Raw genomic sequence first — 18,849 nt, forward strand, 5'->3', positions numbered from 1 at the left:
AAAAGTGAGGACTGCAATTATTATATATTCCCTTATTTTGTTATGGATATGTTTGCATGCATATGCGTACGTAGCACACAGCTTTGCTTTTTTCTCTGTTTTACCCTTTCATTCATATGACCTGAGTTATAGTAACTTGACATCATTGTATTTAAGTTACAGGATATCAAGGAGAAGAATGAATATCACCCAAGGGCTTCACATCCTCTTCTGGGTAAAAAGGCTGGTTCATTTTTGATGGAACACAGTATCATTGTATCATATTAGGCATAGGTATGGCTTTGTTATTTTCTCTCAGAAGACTATGTGTTTAAGGTGATTTGTATGAGTTCCAAGTTGACAAGGGCTGGACTGAGGTGGTTAATTTTGTGTGTCAACTTGGCTAGGCTATGATCTGAGTGTTTTCACAAATACTAGACTCAAAAGGCATTTTAGAGATGAAATTGGCTTCTACAATCATTTGACCTTAAGTAAAGGATATTTTCCTTCACCATTTTGGTGGGCCTTGTTCAATCAGTTCAAGGCCTTAAGAGCAAAATATAAAATTTACTAAATAAGAACAAATTCTGCCTCAAGCCTACATATAGTCTCTTGTCTGCATGTGCCTGCTTCTCCTATGGATTTCAGGCCCAAGACTGCAACATCAGCTCTTGCCAGAATGTTCAGCCTTCTGGCCTACAGATTTCAGAACTGCCAGTTTCCAAAATCATGTGAGCTATTTCCTTAAAATAATAAAACATATATCACTCATAGATATGTGTGTTTGTACACACACAAATATTTATACACATGCATACAAATATACTTTGCTTATAGTTCTCCAGAGAACACTTAATAATATACCCTTTACCACTCTACCACTTGAAATTACTTCAATTTAATACTATGTTGTAAATACTGTCCAAGAATTTAAAGATATCTCAGAATTGTCCTATCTCATCCATCTCAATACACATGCCATTTGCTTAATTGTTTTCCCCCACAGTCCCTTCTATTTGTAAATAGCATCCTTTGTTCTACACTTAAATTAATCAGATATACAGGTTTTCTTAATATCAATTACTGACATGCCAATATCCAAGTATCTAAGAAGAGAGATATCTTAAGCTGGGAGAACCACATGGAGATGCATAGAGAATTGTAATAGAACAACATTCCTGTACATTCCTGTTTATCAACCTGAAAAACCTGAATTAGTTTAAAAATGCATTTTATTAAACACTACATGAGCTCTGAACCCAAAGAAATATAATGAATATATTTTGGAATTAGATAACCCCCTTCTAGTTTATCATACATCAGAAAGCACAATGAAATTTGTTGACTTTCAGCCCTAAATGGCTGCACCATAGCTTGACACCAATGGAATGACTCTGCAGGTGTTGGAGAAACCAGGCAGGATTCCATAGACTGCATGGCCAAGAGCAGCCTGTTGGGTCTACAGAAGTTCTCAATACATAGGAAGTTACCATGAGTAGGCTCTTCAACAAGAAAATTTTTGTTGAAATTATGGTAGTGTGATAAGTTGAGAACTAGCTGGAAAGCAGAGGGATACCTCTCAAGGCTTGCATTTGGCACCATAAATCTTGATAGAGCAAGAAGTCTGTGTGGTGTATAGCCTCTAAGAATGATCTGCATTACCTGGCATTCATGCTGTTTCTTTTGAATGTGAGCTGCATTCAGAAGCATGCTTCCAATAAATAGAATATAACAAAAGAAATGGGATGTCCCTTACTATAGTATGGTAATAATAGACCTTAAATTTACTCTTTCTGGCCCTCTGTTGCTCCCTTAATTTCTCGCACTAATGTGGCAAGGAAATGAGGGAGGCATCTGGCCAAAAGCATGAGAAATTAAATTCCACCCACAGTTACCTGAGTTAGCTTGGAAGTGGATAAAGCACTCAGTAAAGGCTTGTGATACACATAGCCCTGGGTAATGACTTGATTGATAACTTTTGGGAGAACCCTCTCTATTTAAATAAATCATCAAGTTACCAAATAAGTATCTAAAAACCAGTAATGTTTTAATAAACCAATGTAACTCAATTAGAGAAAAAAATTAGACCTGGCATTTTGCATCAAATTAAAAAAATCACACATCACAAATGCATAAAACCACAAATTATAAGCAAGATCTGTGGAAAGGAAAATAAGAAGTTACCCTTAGAGACAAAATTTTAACTGAATAAATAAAAGGAAATATAGCAGATTTTTGATTTGGAAGAATCTATTCTCCCTAAATTACTTGGTCAATTCAATGCATTTGCCAATATTAAAGTCACACTTTGACTGCTTTTTAATTGAAAAATGAGTATAATTTTTATTTTAATATCCTTGAAATTTGAAAGTCAGGGAGAGGTGTACATGTGAGACACCTCCCAAGAAATGGAAGGGTGAAGAACCTTCAAAGGTGTTCACTTTTCCAATGTTCCTCTGCCATTAGCATTAACAAGTCCTCAGAGATTCTGATAGTGTAGACCAATTTTGCTAATTATGAGCTCTGTGTGTTGAGCTCTCAAAGCTATGCAACTGCACATAATCACCCCCCTCCACGCATGCCCTCTAGCTTCTCAGTTTGCTAAGCCCAGTGCAGCTGAATCTGAATGTGTGCCTCTTTCCAGAGACAACTTCAGCATCAGGAAGACAGTGCCAGACTCTGTGTTCCTTCCAGTCCTACGGAACTAACCTTGGCCTTCATTGCTTCCAAGACAGGGGAAGGGCAGCTGGCCTGCACTCTTTAGTCATGGCCCAGCAGAGACACGGTCCAGCCCAGTGAGTTTATGGGAGACAGTGGATGCAGGATGGAATGGGGGAGCAGTATTGCCTCATCATCAGGACAAGTAAACAGTTGGAATAATGCCACCAAACTTCAGTTTCAGTTAAGAGGCTTGTGAAGTCTCTGTCCTCGGTTCTGGTGAAGAGTGAAGAACTTTCCATTTCCCCACACTGATCTCTTTAAACTGTTCCATAATCTAGAGATGCTCTCCCTCTTTCCTTACTCCTGGATGCTACCTAAACTGCTCACTTTCTCCTACACCTTTGTAATTCAGCCTCTTCTGATATCAAAGGGAAACATAACATCAATGGCTCAGGTTCCAAACATATTCAGGAAGCATTTAATAGATGTACCATAGATCTACATTTATTAACACATCTAGACATCTTTATATGTTCTTAGAAACCAATAACTTAATTTCGAATCCTGTCTGAACGATATATTATCTGTATGACATGGGGCAATTTCTTAATACGTCTGAGCTTCAACATTGTCACCTGAATTAATTCAAAATTTATACAACTGCATTGAACGTGTGGTTCATTAAGTAATGGACACAAAGAATAAGGGAAAAATCAATGTTAGATATTATTAATATTATCGATATTACTAAACTAAAATTGATACAATTGGTTAAAATATCCTGTGATCTGAAAACTTGATTTTCAATGGATCCCGGCCAAAACATTTATTTGTATCCTTCTAAAAGCAGTTACACTGTACATGCAAGGAACTTCATTTTATTTACTGTTTCCTAGATTTTATACCATATTTGCTCTAAACTGGCAATAAAAATAAAATAAAAATTTGTTTAATTTTGGGTTCACAGAAATAGAGCTTAGTCAATATGGCGCAATAAAAATGGGTCATTTTTTCCTGTACTTTCACCCATTCCAGGGATGTCATATAGCACTAGAAAACAAGATAAAATAGTACTTTTTGTGCCCATGCCAGGGATTCTCTTTGAAATCTATTATTTTCCACTTAATGGAATCTACACAATTCGAATAGTTTAAAAATTTAGAGATTTTCATAAAGTTGAAAAAGTGACAAAAGAGAGGCACAGGTAAATTTTTTTGCATAAACTGAGACACATTTTAGGATTTTAACTCATTCCAATGCCATGAGACAGGAAAGACTTCAGCTTCTGTGCCACATTATTACAGAACCTCACTAAACTTTCTTAGGATTGCATTTTGTCAGTAAAACTAGTTTTCTAAAAATGATTCAAATTCTGGTTTTAAAAGTGACTGAATAGTCATTAGGCTTCACCTCCTTTAGTTCACACACATGTCTATGATGAGTGGTTTTCTCTCCCTTTGTAAATAAGGCATATGGGCATAGAGACACTGAGAAATTCATGCGCACTTTACATTTCATGTTTGAAAAATGTGGGATCATCTTCATACTCTGGTACCAGAACTATGTCCTCTCCACCAGAACTGAACACCCGCTTTTTTTAAAAATATGATTTTGAAATTTGGGTAAACATGCACAGAACCACTGGAAATGTACTTCCTACACCAGATATGTATTTCATATGGAACTCTCATAGAATGACTTTAGCAAAACAGATATCAGGGATATTTTTATCACAGAAGTTAATAATAGGAGGGGGTGGGCCATGGTGGCTCAGCAGGCAGAGTTCTTGCCCGTCATGCCAGAGACTCGGGTTCAATTCCAGGTGCCTGCCCATGCAAAAAAGAAAGAAAAATAGGAAGATGTAGTTGATGGCAACTGATTTTTTTATTGGAACAACAAATGTGGGCAAGGATAACACTGCACATACATTGATTTCTACAAGTCAAATAACTATTTTTGTGCATATAACATATAGAAATTCTCAATGTGATGGGGAGAAAGACATAAAAATTTTCATAGAATTGTCATAATAAGGAACAGATACATTCTTCAGTTAAGCCATGCATCAAGTAAAGTGGTTGATTTAGATGTATGTACTTCACAGAAAGACTTTAAGTACTCATATTAGCATTTTGAAGGCATTACGTCTAATATTAAATTATGCAGAAAAATTTGCAAGAAAACATTAGAAATATGTAAATTAATCAACACCCTGGAAATATTGACAGCCAAATTACCTCCAAATTCATAATAGTATTAGTCTTTGGGCACAGCTGTGTAGTGGAATAGAATCATACATGGGTAGCAAGAAAACTCTAGTTTCATCAGTTAAATTTTACATAAAATTTTAATGTTTATATTTTTAATGTGGGAAATGGGTATTAATGATGATAAGATTAGATAGCATTAATAGAACATTTACTAAGTGCCTGAAAAGATTTTAATGCAATGGTTCTCAGCCCTGGCTGTAGAGATTCTCTGATTTGATTGGATTTTATATGCCAGTTCATTAAAAGATTTTCAGAGATCTATAGGTAACTATAATCATCGACTAACATTGAGAACCACTCGCCTAAACACTCTACATTTTTATTTTAATTTCTTACAACAACAATTTAAGGTAGTTTCAATTAATAACTACACTTTACAGAAGTGCAAACTATCTAGGTTTTTGTCATATTATTCCCTCATTTCACTATTCCATTTACCCAGTAGTAAACTTCCAAGATAAATAAAGACATGAGACACCTTTAGGGTACTCAATTAAGGAGAACCGTAATTCCTTATTAGGAAGGATCAACTTGAATAATGTTAACTTAGCATAAGAACTGTGTATTTCACACCTGACTTTGAGGCCACTCCGTGCCCTGAATTTCTCAGTCATAAGTAAAAGGGTTGAATTTGATGAAGAAAAAAAGTTTACAAAATATTTAGGATTAGAAATACAACTAAGCATTTTTACCAAGCCCCTACAAAATGGAAACAAAAAAAAGTACTGAGTAGTATCCAAAACTAGGCTTGGCCCTGAAATCATGCAGAGTTCATTCAAATAACTTCATAAAATATGAAATAGGCACTCAGTATTTTTTAAAAGTTCACTGCTGTTCAATAATTGAAGAGTGATTTGTACACTAATGCTATCTTCAGTGTTAATAATGCTGTATAATTTTGTGAATTTATCAGTAGCATGTTTACCAAAATTTGAAGTAAATCTAAGCCAAAAGTAAGGAGTTATAATTGAAAAGAATTGTGAAAAATAGCTCAGATATTTGAGTGAGCACTTATTTCTATGAAGGGGGAAATCAGAAAACCAAAAAATGCTGAAAACATATAAAAATATTTTCTAATTATGAATATTTGATTTTAGGCTCTTTTTTTGTATGCTGTATGGCAGAGGTCAAATTTCATTATTTTTCCATGTGAGAAATCCATTATTCAGCACCATTTGTTGTTTGTTTGTTTTTTCACTTATTTGTTTGTTTTTGGGAAGTGCATGGACCAGGAATTAAACATGGGCATCCCGCATGGCAGGTGAGAATTCTGCCACTGAGTTCCCTTGCATCCCCCATTTGACTTTAAATTATAACCCTCATAATGTGTTTCCAGCTCTCATAGAATGTTTAATATATTCTAAGTCAAAGAAGTTTTATGCACTATGCTTTAATAAAATAAGACATAACTGAACTCCATTTAGTGTGTTTTAATTAGTTTTCTTAAGAGGCTCAAGGTCTTCCTTATTCTTAAAGGAAGAAATGTTTCCCTTATTCCAATGATTCCTTCAAAAGGAAGAGACTCTATTTACTGTGTTCATAGATTTATTAACACTAAATATGTTTGATCCTCTAACTTTCTTCAATGGAGTGTCTCTAAAGTGAGTGTACATAGAAACGTGAATTGCACAGAAACCACAAATAAAGAATTCTAGAATGGGTTTTCCACACCTGAGATGGTTTTGCCACACTTAGTCCTTAACTGTGAATGTTCTACACTTGAAGTGCTTGAATTTAAAATATAAACCCAGTGCTGGGTGTCCATTCACTTCCTTCTTATGTACCATTGTCTTTTCTTTTCCAAAAGATGTATCAACTATGTGGACCCACAGAATCTAACACATGTCTCAGAGTTCCTCCTCCTGGGCCTCTCAGATGATCCAAAAGTGCAACCTATCCTGCTGGGGCTGTTCCTGTCCATGTATCTGGTCATAGTCCTTGGGAACATGTCCATCATCCTGGCGGTCACTTTTGACTCTCACCTGCACACCCCCATGTACTTCTTCTTATCCAACTTGTCCTTGGCTGACGTGGGTTTCACGTCGACCACAGTCCCAAAGATGATTGCGAACATGCAGACTTCCAGAAGATCCATCTCTTATGTAGGCTGCCTCACTCAGATGTCTCTCTTTATGCTTTTTGGATGCTTGGACAGTCTGCTTCTGACTGTGATGGCCTACGACCGGTTTGTGGCCATCTGTCACCCCCTGCATTACCAGGTCATCATGAACCCCCGCCTCTGTGGCTTGATGGTCATGGTGTCCACTTGCATCAGCCTTTTTGTCTCCCAGCTGCACAATTTGACGGTATTGCAGGTTACCTTCTTTAAAGATGTCAAAATTTCTCATTTCTTCTGTGACCCTTCTCAACTGCTCAACCTTGCCTGTTCGGACACCTCCATCGATAACATAGTAATGTATCTTGTTGGGGCCATCTCTGGTTTTCTCCCCGTCTCAGGGATCCTATTCTCCTACTATAAAATTGTCTCTTCAATTCTGAGGGTCCCAACACTGGGTGGAAAGTCTAAAGCCTTTTCCACCTGCGGTTCTCACCTGTCAGTTGTTTGCTTATTTTATGGGACAGGCCTTGGGGTATACCTTAGTTCAGCTGTCTCATCTTCCCCCAGGAAGGGTGCAGTGGCTTCGGTGATGTACACGATGGTCAGCCCCATGCTGAACCCCTTCATCTATAGCCTGAGGAACAGGGACATGAAGATGGCTCTGGGGAGGCTCCTGAGCAGAATAGCCTAATTTCCAGGCATTTTCCATCTTTTTTGGAGTATGGGTTGGGAGAAACAAAAAAATCCAAACATTTAGAACTGCACATTCTGCCTCTCAAGTCACATCAGATCTGTAGATCTTATGACTGTCACTCATCTCCTTCTGTCATACCTTCTATTGCTTCTTTGATGAAATTGGAGAGAATTCTGAGGCTCCTCGTGAATAATGATCACCGCATGAACAGACCCTATTTTAACTCTGGAACCCCCTGTCTCATCGGTAACCCAGGTAAACTGGAGAAATGTACAAAAAAGAGATTAGTACATTTGTAAATACTTAAAATTTATAACCTTTCCATAGCTCATTTATTTATTCCATATGTCTTTTAAATTTTCAAGGTCTACCTATATGGCTATGTTTGTGGACACATGTGGCTGGTTCTAAAACTTGTTTTTTTGTTGTAAGCATCTGGGGAGCATTAAAATACTAGTACTGGGTCTCACGATCAGAGACTGTAATTTAACTAGACTGGCATGTGGCATGAATATATTGATCTTTGAAAGGATCTAAGCCATTACTAGTGTGAAGCCAAGGGTCAGAACTCAGGTTTAAGACTGACCTTTTGATCAAAGATGGTTCATAAGTCTTGGGTCTCTACTACATGTGTGCTATTGCCGGAAATCCAAAAGAGACAGAGATCAAAGGGGGAAGATATGAAAAAGCTTACCTTAGCAACAGGTAGAGTGATTTTTCTCTTTATTTATGATAACATTTCTTCACATATCTTCTCTCTCCATACCACATAGCTGGTCATGTGTAGTGGCTGTTAAGCTATTGTCTCTCTGATCTAAGTTTGCCATTGTATTTTTACATTTTGAAACTAGAATGGGGCCCTTCAAATCACTGCTATTTTTCCACCTGGCTTTCTTGTTATGCAATTTTAATCATGGTCAATAAGCTCGTAGGCCCTAAGCAGCCCAGCCATTCTCTTCATTCTTCATTCTCTTCATAAGCCCTTGGTGTGGTTGCTATTTCCTTTAGTTATTATCTTGGTGTTACCTGCCGCGTCCTCTTTTTCCTCCCCGGTTTGACATGGTTCCCTGGAAGGAAGGGCGGTGGCAAGGCCTTCAACGCCCCAAAAGAGGACGAGGCATAAAATGTTGTAATAGAAAAATACTGGGATTAACGACACTAATTGTGTGTTTCTTGTTGCTGGTTGTGCTCCAAGCATTATATCAAAATGAATCAGAAAGCAAAAGAATTGGAAAAAATGATACAAATTGTACAAATTGCAAAACCTTGTTAATGACTGTTTGGAAAAAATTAAGTTGGGATGCCCCCATTAAGCAAGTCATGCTGCAGATACAGCAGGCAGAAGTGCTTTTAGAACAAGTCACAGAAAAGTACCCCATAGAAAGTAAACACTTACAATTAAAAAACCCTGCATTGAGCCATCCTGGAAATTTACTCCCCACCACGGCACGGGTGCATTGCTATAAAACAATAAAAAATCTAAGTAAACAATGTAACCTTTTAATCAAAACAAGCTAACCTTTAACCAGATTAAAATAGGTCTTGACATATTGCCTCACCTGTAAAATAATAGGAAAAGAAAGTCTAAACTCAGAAAACTGCAAACACAATGTCTGTGGTTTAAGCCAATATCTTGCTGCTATTAAAATCTTGTGTAAAATTTCCTAAGAAAATCAGAACGTGTACTTTCGCTTTGCTTCCCTGAACCTGTAACTTTACCTAAAACGTAAGCCATGACACAACCATGATTCTGTAATACCGGTTTCCTTGCCAAGAATAAGGGTATAAAATCAGTTAAGCAAAAATAAATCCAAGCAACTCTTCTCAGAAGAAAATTCTCTAAGCTGTCTCTTGGTGTTCTTCTCGCGCCGACGACCCTCCACACCTTCAAGCCCGTTCCCTCTGCTGCGGCTGGACCGCAGCAGTTACCAGTGCGTTCCTTTTCTTTTTTTAATCTCTCAGCTGTATAATAACTACACAGCCAATTTCATATATTAAGTTATCTTCATAAAAATAACTAGTATGATTTACTGTTCTTGATTGACTCTTGAATGATAATCTGGATCATGGGAACAAGGTACTTTGTGAGGTGTCTGCAATTGGAAGTTACAAATATGCTCAGGAAAAAAAGGTGGTTCTAAATGACATGTCTTGGGGGCAGGCCATGGTGGCTCAGCAGGCAGAGTTCTTGCCTGCCATGCTGGAGACCCGGGTTCGATTGCTGGTGCCTGCCCTTGCAAAAAAAGAAAGAAAAAAAGAATAAATGACATGTCTTTGTCATTAGGGTCCAACTGAGATTTTAGTGGTGGGATTGATTTCCATTTACTGAGTCAGTCTAATACTGCCTGAGGATTATGTAGTCACCCAAGTCAATATAAACAAATTAAAATGTGTCTCCTTTTTCAAAAATGCATTATGTTTATGAATTCAGGAGCTGTAGAATCCACAAATATATATATATGAAGAAAATGCACTGAGAATGAGATGAGACATTTATAGATGATTAGAAATCAGAAGCCTCTGTGGATATTTAACTAATGTTTGGCCTGGTGTAGTTGGAAGGACTCTGCTGGTAGATGAGATACCAGAAGAGGTTTATTCTGAATGCTTGGCCAGCAGCAGCATGGCGGCAACCAAAAAAGCACAAAGCAGAAGTAGAGATATCCATCTGCAAGTTCTTCTCTGGAAAGTTTTGCTGAGAGCATGGTGATAATATGAGTTGGGGTCTATGCTGGAAAACAGAAGGGTGTAATATTATTTTGCTCAGAGCACAACATTGTGATGCAGCAGAGTCTGCGTGCTTGGCAGTTTCTACTGTTCTCTTAATGACCCTGACTACTTGTATTCTTGCCCTTGCATGTGGACTGGACTTAGTGACTCACTTACAAAGAAGAGGGAGAATTCACAGAACGTCACCTTTGAGGTTAGGATACCAAAAGACCAGCATCCATCTTTCTTGCCCTCTGTGGCTTTGTTGTGTGCATGCTTGCTTAGATTCAAGCTGGATGACATACTGTGAGAAGCCCCATTGAGAGGCCCATGTGGCAAGGAGTTGAGAGAAGCCCACGAGTAACTGAATTCTGCCTGCAAGTACATGAGTTAGCTTGGAAGCAGAGCCTCTCCTAATGGAACATTAAGAAGATCGCAACCCTAGCTGCAATCTTGATTATAGCTTTGTGATATACTCTGAAGTACTTAAAAGAAGTATTAATTTATCAAATAAATGTGCAAATTCAAACGTCGTCTAATACAACTCAACATATCAATTAAAGATAAAATTATAACTGGTGCTGTCATTCAATTGGCAAAACAATAAAGCTCCAATGCACAAAACTCTCCTATCAGTAGGCTCCATGCTTGTATCTCCTCCATCTTGAATGGTTGTCCTCAATGGTGTGTGCCTGACTCTGTCATCCTGCAAGTCCTGAGACAGAGCCTCAGCCAAATAAGCATATAAGAAAGGAATATAAGAGGTTTTCCTTTGAGATAAAATCTTAACTGATAAAATGAATATAGGTCAGATTCTTTTTATAGATGTTCTAAACCTCCCAAAATTACATAATTAATTTGATAGATATGCAAATATTACAGCAACATATTGACTTTTTAAAGGAAAAAATGGAATTATATTAAAATCCTTTCAATTTGGAAGTCATAGATAAGGAGAACAGGGCAGCTCCCACCGGAGAAGAGAATGGGCACAGACCCTACAAAGACATTCATTTTATCCTTTCACAGTTCAATTATTATTGGCAAGTACTCAGACATTGGAATGGCATATAACCACTTTCTTAATTATGAGCTCTTTTAATTGTGTTCTCAACTCCACACAATTGTAAATAATCACACTATGAATCCAGCCCTTCAGTAATTGTCTGCATCTGGGGTGCGTGCCTGACTCTGTCATCCTGCAAGTCCTGAGACAGAGCCTCAGCCAAATAGGCAGGATAAGGGCAGCAGTTTCAGAGTCCTCAGCCATGTTTCAGCAGAGTTTCAGCACAGCAGAATGCGTTCCATGGTGCTGAGTGGATCCAAGGGTATATTACTTCTTCCAAATAAGGACCAGCAGGGCAATTGCAATAACCAGATGTGTGTGCCCTGAAATGCACACTTTCAGCCACAGGCCTATGAATTTTATGATTTTGCTTCTGGTGTAGGTTTGAGGACAGTTTTTTAGCCTTTTTATTTCTTGCCAGACTGCTTCTAGCTCCCATATATATCTCCCCAACTACAGTAAGAAATTTCCCTCTCAACTGCCCCCTATAACTCCAAAATGGTCCTGGAGGTGATTATAATGATTGCAATTATTTTGATTATGATGTACCCATTATATCCTCCAAAATTACTTAGGGCTTCTTAAGAACCAGACTGTGAACTAAGTGTTGAATAGAGTTTGGTATATTTCATCTGAATAATCAACCCCATTACTCCCAGGAGAAAATAATCCAAGTTATCATTATTCTATAACTAAGGGAAAAATCACTGCCATTCATATAACTTGTCCTAGCACATGTGATAGAAAGTAATGCCCCCAGATTTAAATCTGGGCAATGTTTCTTGACAAAGGACATGTAGCCAGTATTTTCTCACTTCTAACTCACATGTGATTTCACTACCATGTACACTCCTGGCATTGACCCCTTCTCACCATGCTCTTTTCTTTGGCAGTTCCTTGAAGACCTCCTCAGCAAAAAGAAGTCAGTCCATTTATGTATTGATTATACAAACAACAGCTGACATCATAGGTGGGGATCACAGAAGTAGTCAGCAGATGGTAATCTAGGGCAAATCTCTATCTCCACTCTCTTCCTGCATTCTTCACTGCTTTTGACTTCCTCTTCCATTCTTGAAATGTGACCCCCTGATTCTTAAGGGGTAACACAAATTCAGGATCTTGCTTCCCATTCCCATTCCTATTAGGACACTAAAATCAGTAAAGAGAGATACCTTACATGTACCTTTGATTAAGACATCTGAAATTCTGCTTTAAACTTCCTGAAGTGTTGGGAAACTTGATGTTTAATGCAAAGACCTCAGATATTGACCATTTGGTTTTGGATTCTGTCTTCTCTAATTATTGTACTGTGAAACAGGAAAAGTTCTTAGTAGCTCTGAGCCTCAAGGATGTCACCTGAGTTGATGTATAGTTGATAAACTGAAGATTAAGCAGTTTAAATATAGAAATTGAGGAGGTACTAGGTACCAATTATGTGATGCAATGTGATGGGTTCATATGGTAAGGGCAAAATAAATAATATTCATAATATTATTGTTAACAAGGCTAAGCTTCATACAATTTGACTAAAATATCATGTAATTTGAATGTCTGCTTTTTCCCAAATCACTGACATTTTTTCCCTTATAAAATTAGATATGGAATTCTTGGAAAGAATCTGGGGCACGTGCCTGACTGACAAAAATAAGGTATGTGTTATTATAGACTGGAAGGAAGGTGATCCTTGTTTTGAAATGACAGATAATCTGGCACAATTGATGAGCAGCTTTGGCTGGAAGACTGATTTTAAAAGCCATAAACTTGAATATTTAGCAGAAGAGATCTCCAAATTAAATGTCAAAAGTGCAGCCTGGTTTCATAGTGAAATGTGACAGGAAAGAGATAAGCTGAAAACTGAACTCTTGGGCACAAAGAAACAAAATTCTGGGGTTCCAGAAGCGGAGATCCCAGTGAATAGTGCCCCATGTGAGGATTTGACCAGATGTGAAACCAATCAGCAATCTCAGAGAAAGTCAGGATTGGACATGGATTTACTAGGAAGAATTTGTGGAAATTCCTTGTGTCTGATGGGCATGATCCAAGGCTACTGCATAGAAAGCCAACAAGAGTGCTGTGGGACCTGTATAAACAGAGCCACTGCTGGTCTGGACTGGGGGGTTCAAAGAAGGGACACATTGGAGGAAAAATAACTTCAGAGGCAAAACCATGGAGGCTGAGGTCTGAAGTCAAGAAGCCTCGGGCCAGGAGAGCCGACCCACCCAAGCCCGTGAAGAGGGTGAGTTTTTCCCAAAGGCAGAAGATGGGCCTTCCACCTAGGTGCGGTGGAAGAGCCATGCCGCCTCAGGCCTTGGAGAGAGTGAAGCACATTCCTTGGGGTTTGGGGAGAGTCTGGCTGCCACCACATGGAGGGGTTGAGTGTGTGCCTCAGAGATGACAGAGAGCCCGGATGCAGCCCCGATGCTTGGACAGGGTGGACCCAAGAAAAAGGTGGTCACCCCAATATCCCCCAGGGTTGCATTTGGAGAGAGGCAGGCCTCTGCATCGGCCTTTGGAAAGGGTGGGACTGCCGCTTTCAGAATCCCCGAAGATAAATGATTCTCAGACTTTGAAATCTAATGGACTTTGCCCTGCAGGTTTTTGAAACTGTATGGGTCCAATAATCCCTGTGTTCTTTCCTCCCTATGGAAATGCATATATGTATCCTATGAATGTTCCTCCTTTGTATGTTGGTAGCAAATAACTTGTATTGAGTTTTCAAAGTTCCAGAGACAGAGGATAATTTTGCCTTAGTACAGACTATGCCTGTAACTAACTTTGATAGGAGATTGCATATTTCTAACTTGTTCTGAGTTTTAAAGGTCCAGAGCAAATGGAGAAAATTTTACCTTAGGACTGTCCATGCCTTTAACTAACTTTGATGAGACTTGTACTGATTTTAATCTTGTATTAATCTTGTATTTGAAATGTTACTGGAATGGTTTAAGGTTCTCTGATATTGTTATGAAATGAATGTGTTTTTTGTATGGGGAAAACATGTCTTTTTTAGGGACCAGAAAGTGAAATGTCCTGGTTTGAGAGGATGTATGGAACCTAGAAAAGCCATGTTTTAATCAAAATCCCATTTCATGTTTTAATCAAAATCCCATTTCATAAAGGCAGAATAATCTCTATTCACTACTATATGTTTGAAACTGTAATCAAATCATCTCCCTGGAGATGTGATTTAGTCAACAGTGGTTGTTAAGCTGGATCAGGTGACAACATGTCTCCATCTATTGTGGTAGGTCTTGTCAAGTTTCTGGAGTCCTATAAAAGAGGAAATATTTTGGATAATAAGAGATTCAGAGAGAACAGAGCAGAACGACACAGCCACGAGAAGCAGAGAGCCCACAAGCCAGTGACCTTTGAAGATGAAGAAGGAAAATGCCTTCTGGGGAGCTTCCTGAAACAAGAAACCAGGAGAGAAAGCTAGCAGATGATGCCTTGCTTGCCATGTGCCCTTCCAGCCGAGAGAGAAACGGTGACTGTGTTCACCCTCTGCCTTCTCTGATGCGAGAGACCCTGCATTTTATCGGGCCTCTTGAACCACGGTATCTTTCCCTGGATACCTTTGATTGGTCATTTCTATAGACTTGTTGTAATTGGGACCTAATCTTCGCCTTAGAACTGTAAACTAGCAACTCATTAAATTCACCTTTTAAACAGCCATTCTGTTTCTGGTATATAGCATTCTGGCAGCAAGCAAACTAGAACACCTTAAAACATTTATATTTGAGGAAATTTGATATGCAGCAATTATGATACAATAGTCAACATGAACAGAAATGAGAATTCATCATATTTGGCTGCTTTTTACTTTTTAGCGTTCTTTCAGATATTTGAATACATCTTTTCACTGTTCTATTCAGGTTTATTTCAGATAATGGAATTTAAAAGTGACTCCAAACCGAATCCATATGGCTCAGTTGGGAAAGACTAGGCTCCTTTCTCTCCCAGAAAATCACCGAGGGGACAGGAAGAAACAACTCAGAACAACAATTCTGGGGCTCAGGAGATTGTGAGGAGTGCTGTACAATACCCAGGAAAGTACTAGATGAGGAGACAGAGACACTGTGGTGTGAGACTATGAGGAACCCTCATCAGCCCTGGCTACAGCTACCCATCCCTCACTCTTGGGTAGGAAAGTTTGGTAGTATCAAGTTTGTGGTGGATGGATGTCTACAGACTGAGAGGGCTGCAGAGGTTCACTTTCCCAAGAAATGGTCATGACATCATCAAATAGTGCTCCAGCGTTTGCCACCAAATTTGGATATTAAGAACTGTAGTTTCAACCCAACTGACCTACCGCTGCCTTTGTCTGGTGTCAGTGGAGACGTAAGAATAGCCTACTTCCTATAGGCTGAGGGAAGTAAGGGGCAGAAGAGTGCCATCTGCTGGCAGGCGAGGAAAGTGTCCCTCCAGGAAGACCTCTAGGGCCAAGTGGGCCATCTGCTGGGCAGGACGTGGAAGCACACCCTTGGGGAGTGGAGTTAAAGATAGTTTGGGATCTTTGCCTGATCCTTTTCCTGGGGCCCTGTGGACCTGGGATATACCCCACTCACGGTCTATAGCCATACCTAGGCTGGGTAATACGGACAAACTAATTGTCAAGGAAAACCGTGAACACAAAGCCTGTTGAGAACAACATCTTAGGTAAGACAGGGAAACCAACCTTCAGAGGAAGCTCACCAAAATAATCCCATGCTGAAACATCAGCAAAACAGTTATAAACCGTACATAAACAGGAAGATATGGCCCAGTCAAAAGAGCAAATTAAAGATCCAGAGAAGGTATGCAATTTGTCACAATTAATCAAAGATGTTCAAATAAATCTCATGAGTCAATTATGGAGATGATTAAAGAGATTAAGAATTCTAATGAGACACTGGTGGTTTAGAGAACAATTTTAAGGTATGTAAAGAAAAATAACATATGATGGAAATGAAGGGTGTAATAGAAGAAATTAAAATTGCACTACAGATATACAACAGCAGATTGGAAGAGGCAGAACAGGTCATAGAGGTAGAAGACAAAGCATCTGAATTTGAAGAGACAGAGGAACATAGAGAGGAAAGAATTGGGGAAATTGAGCAGGATCTCAGGTAACTGACTGACAAAATGAAACATGCAAACATTCGTGTGTCATGGGTGATACAGAAGGAGAAGAGGAGGGAAAGGGGGCAGAAGTAACATTTGAGGAAGTGATCACTGAAAATTCCCCAACTTTTATGAAATGTAGATATCAATGTCCAAGGAAACCAATGTACTCCAAATCAAATAAATCTGAATACACCTACTCTAAGACACATACTAATCATAACATCAAATATCAAAGATAAAAAGCGAATTCTGAAAGCAGAAAGAAAAATGAGATTCATTAAATATAAGGCATACCCAAAAACCTAAATCTGATTTTTCTTCAGGAACCATAGTGTCATGATAAATTTAAGATACAGAAAGAGAGCAACTGTCAGCTAAGAATTCTCTATCTGAAAAACTGTCCTTCAAAAATGAGGGAGAGTTTGAAATATTCACAAAGAAGCAGAAATTGAGAGAGTTCATTAGCAAGAGATCTTTCACTACAACTAAAATGAAAGGGAGGCTGACAGGGAAAAACAGGAGAAAGAAGTATGGAGAAGACTATCGAAATGGAGAGGATCAGTAAAGGTAAATAAAAGAGCATAAAGAGAGACAAAAATAAAGCATGAAGTAAAAGCCAAAGAATAAAAGTTTGAGTAGGTACTGCCATTACGATAATCACATTGCATTTAATGGATTAAACTTCCTAATTGAATGTAACAGACCAGCAGATTAGTTAAAACAAAGTGAGCCATCTACATGCTGTCTAAAAGAAATGCACCTTTCACTCAAATATTCAAAGAAATTGAGAGGGAAAGGCTGGGGAAAATATATTACACAAAAACAGTATCCTAAAAAAAAATTGGGTTAGCTATACTAATATGCCACAAAATAGACTTTAAAGCAAAGCTGTTGCAACAAATTACATATTAATATTAGGGGCCAACCACCAAGAAGAAATAAGAATCATAAATATGTGTACACCTAGTGAGGGTGCATGAAATACATGAGGAAAATACTACCAAGCATAAAGAGAGACATAGACATATCCGAAATAATGGATGGACTCTTCAAAGAAACACTCACATGAATAGGTAGAACATCTAGAAGAAGAGACCTAACAGAAATACACAGAACAATATACACTAAAGCAGGAGGACATAACACTCCTCAAAAGTGCTCAGGAATCATTCTCTTGGATAGACAATGTGTTTGCTTCACAAAACAGGCCTCAATAAATATTAAAAGATTGAAGTTATACAAAATAGTTTCCCTGATCAGAAGTGGAATGAAGATGGGAATCAATAACAGCTGGAGGAATGAAATTGCATAAATTTATGGAGGTTAAAAAACACAGTCTTAAACAATGTACATGAAGGAAGAAATTGGAAGATAAAGTATTAAATATCTCAGGATGAATGAAAATGACAACACAACATATACGAAGGTGTGGGATGTTGTAAAAGCAGTGGTGGGAGGAAAACTGATAGGCCTTAACGCTTGCATTAAAAGGGAAGAAAGATCTAAAATATAAGGCCTAACTACACCTGGAGGAACTAGAGAAGGATCAATAAATTAATCCAAAAGAGAACAGAAGAAAGTAAATAACAAATATAGCAGCAGAAATAACTGAAATTGAGAAAAAAACAAGTAGAGAGAATCAGCAAAACCAAAAGCTGGTACTTTGTGCAGATCAACAAAATTGACAAGCCATTAGCTAGTCTGAAAAAGAAAAAAAAGAGCAGCTGCAAGTAAACAAAATCATAAACGTGATGGGAACATCATGATTGGACTTCACAGAAATAAAAAAGATCATAGAAGATACCATGACAACTTTATGCCAACAAACCTGACAACACAGATGGAATGGACACGTTTCTGGAAACACCTGAGCAAACTACACTGAGTAGAAAAGATATAGAATACCTCATCAGATGAATCACTAGTAAAGAGATTGCATCAATCATCAAAAGCCTCCTTAAAAGTAAAGACCATGACCACATTGCTAAACAGGTGATTTCTGCCAATCATTGCAAGAATTAATACCAATCCTGTTCAAATTCTTCCAAAAACTGAAGAGGAAGGACCACTTCCTAATTCATTAAATTAGAGATTAAAGACCAATCTCTCTAATGAATATAGATGCAAAAATCATGAACCAAATGCTTGCAAATTGGATTCTCCTGCACCCTAAAAGAATTATACATCATGAGCAAGTGGGTTTTATCTCTGGAATGCAAGGGTGGTTCAATACAAGAAAGTAAATTCCTATAATACACAACACTAACAAATCAAAGAAGAATGACATGATCACCACCAATGATACAGAGAA

The 18,849-nt window shown here is 38.2% G+C and overlaps 1 protein-coding gene across 1 annotated transcript; it reads left to right on the forward strand.

The window, feature by feature from the left end:
- Positions 1-2,745: 2,745 nt before the first annotated feature.
- On the forward strand, positions 2,746-7,660 carry LOC143649682 (olfactory receptor 7E178-like). The gene is made up of 2 exons (XM_077119616.1): positions 2,746-2,774; positions 6,718-7,660. Exons 1-2 carry the CDS (start codon positions 2,746-2,748, stop codon positions 7,658-7,660), a joined length of 972 nt encoding a protein of 323 aa, XP_076975731.1.
- Positions 7,661-18,849: the final 11,189 nt, after the last annotated feature.

Source organism: Tamandua tetradactyla, chromosome 11 (assembly GCF_023851605.1).
Source record: "Tamandua tetradactyla isolate mTamTet1 chromosome 11, mTamTet1.pri, whole genome shotgun sequence".
NCBI lineage: Eukaryota > Metazoa > Chordata > Mammalia > Pilosa > Myrmecophagidae > Tamandua > Tamandua tetradactyla.

Coding starts and splice junctions, on each gene's coding strand:
- LOC143649682 (XM_077119616.1), top strand. CDS start 2,746: ATGGCCCAGCAGAGACACGGTCCAGCCCA. Junction 2,775..6,717: donor CAGAGACACGGTCCAGCCCA/GTGAGTTTATGG, acceptor CTTTTCCAAAAG/ATGTATCAACTATGTGGACC.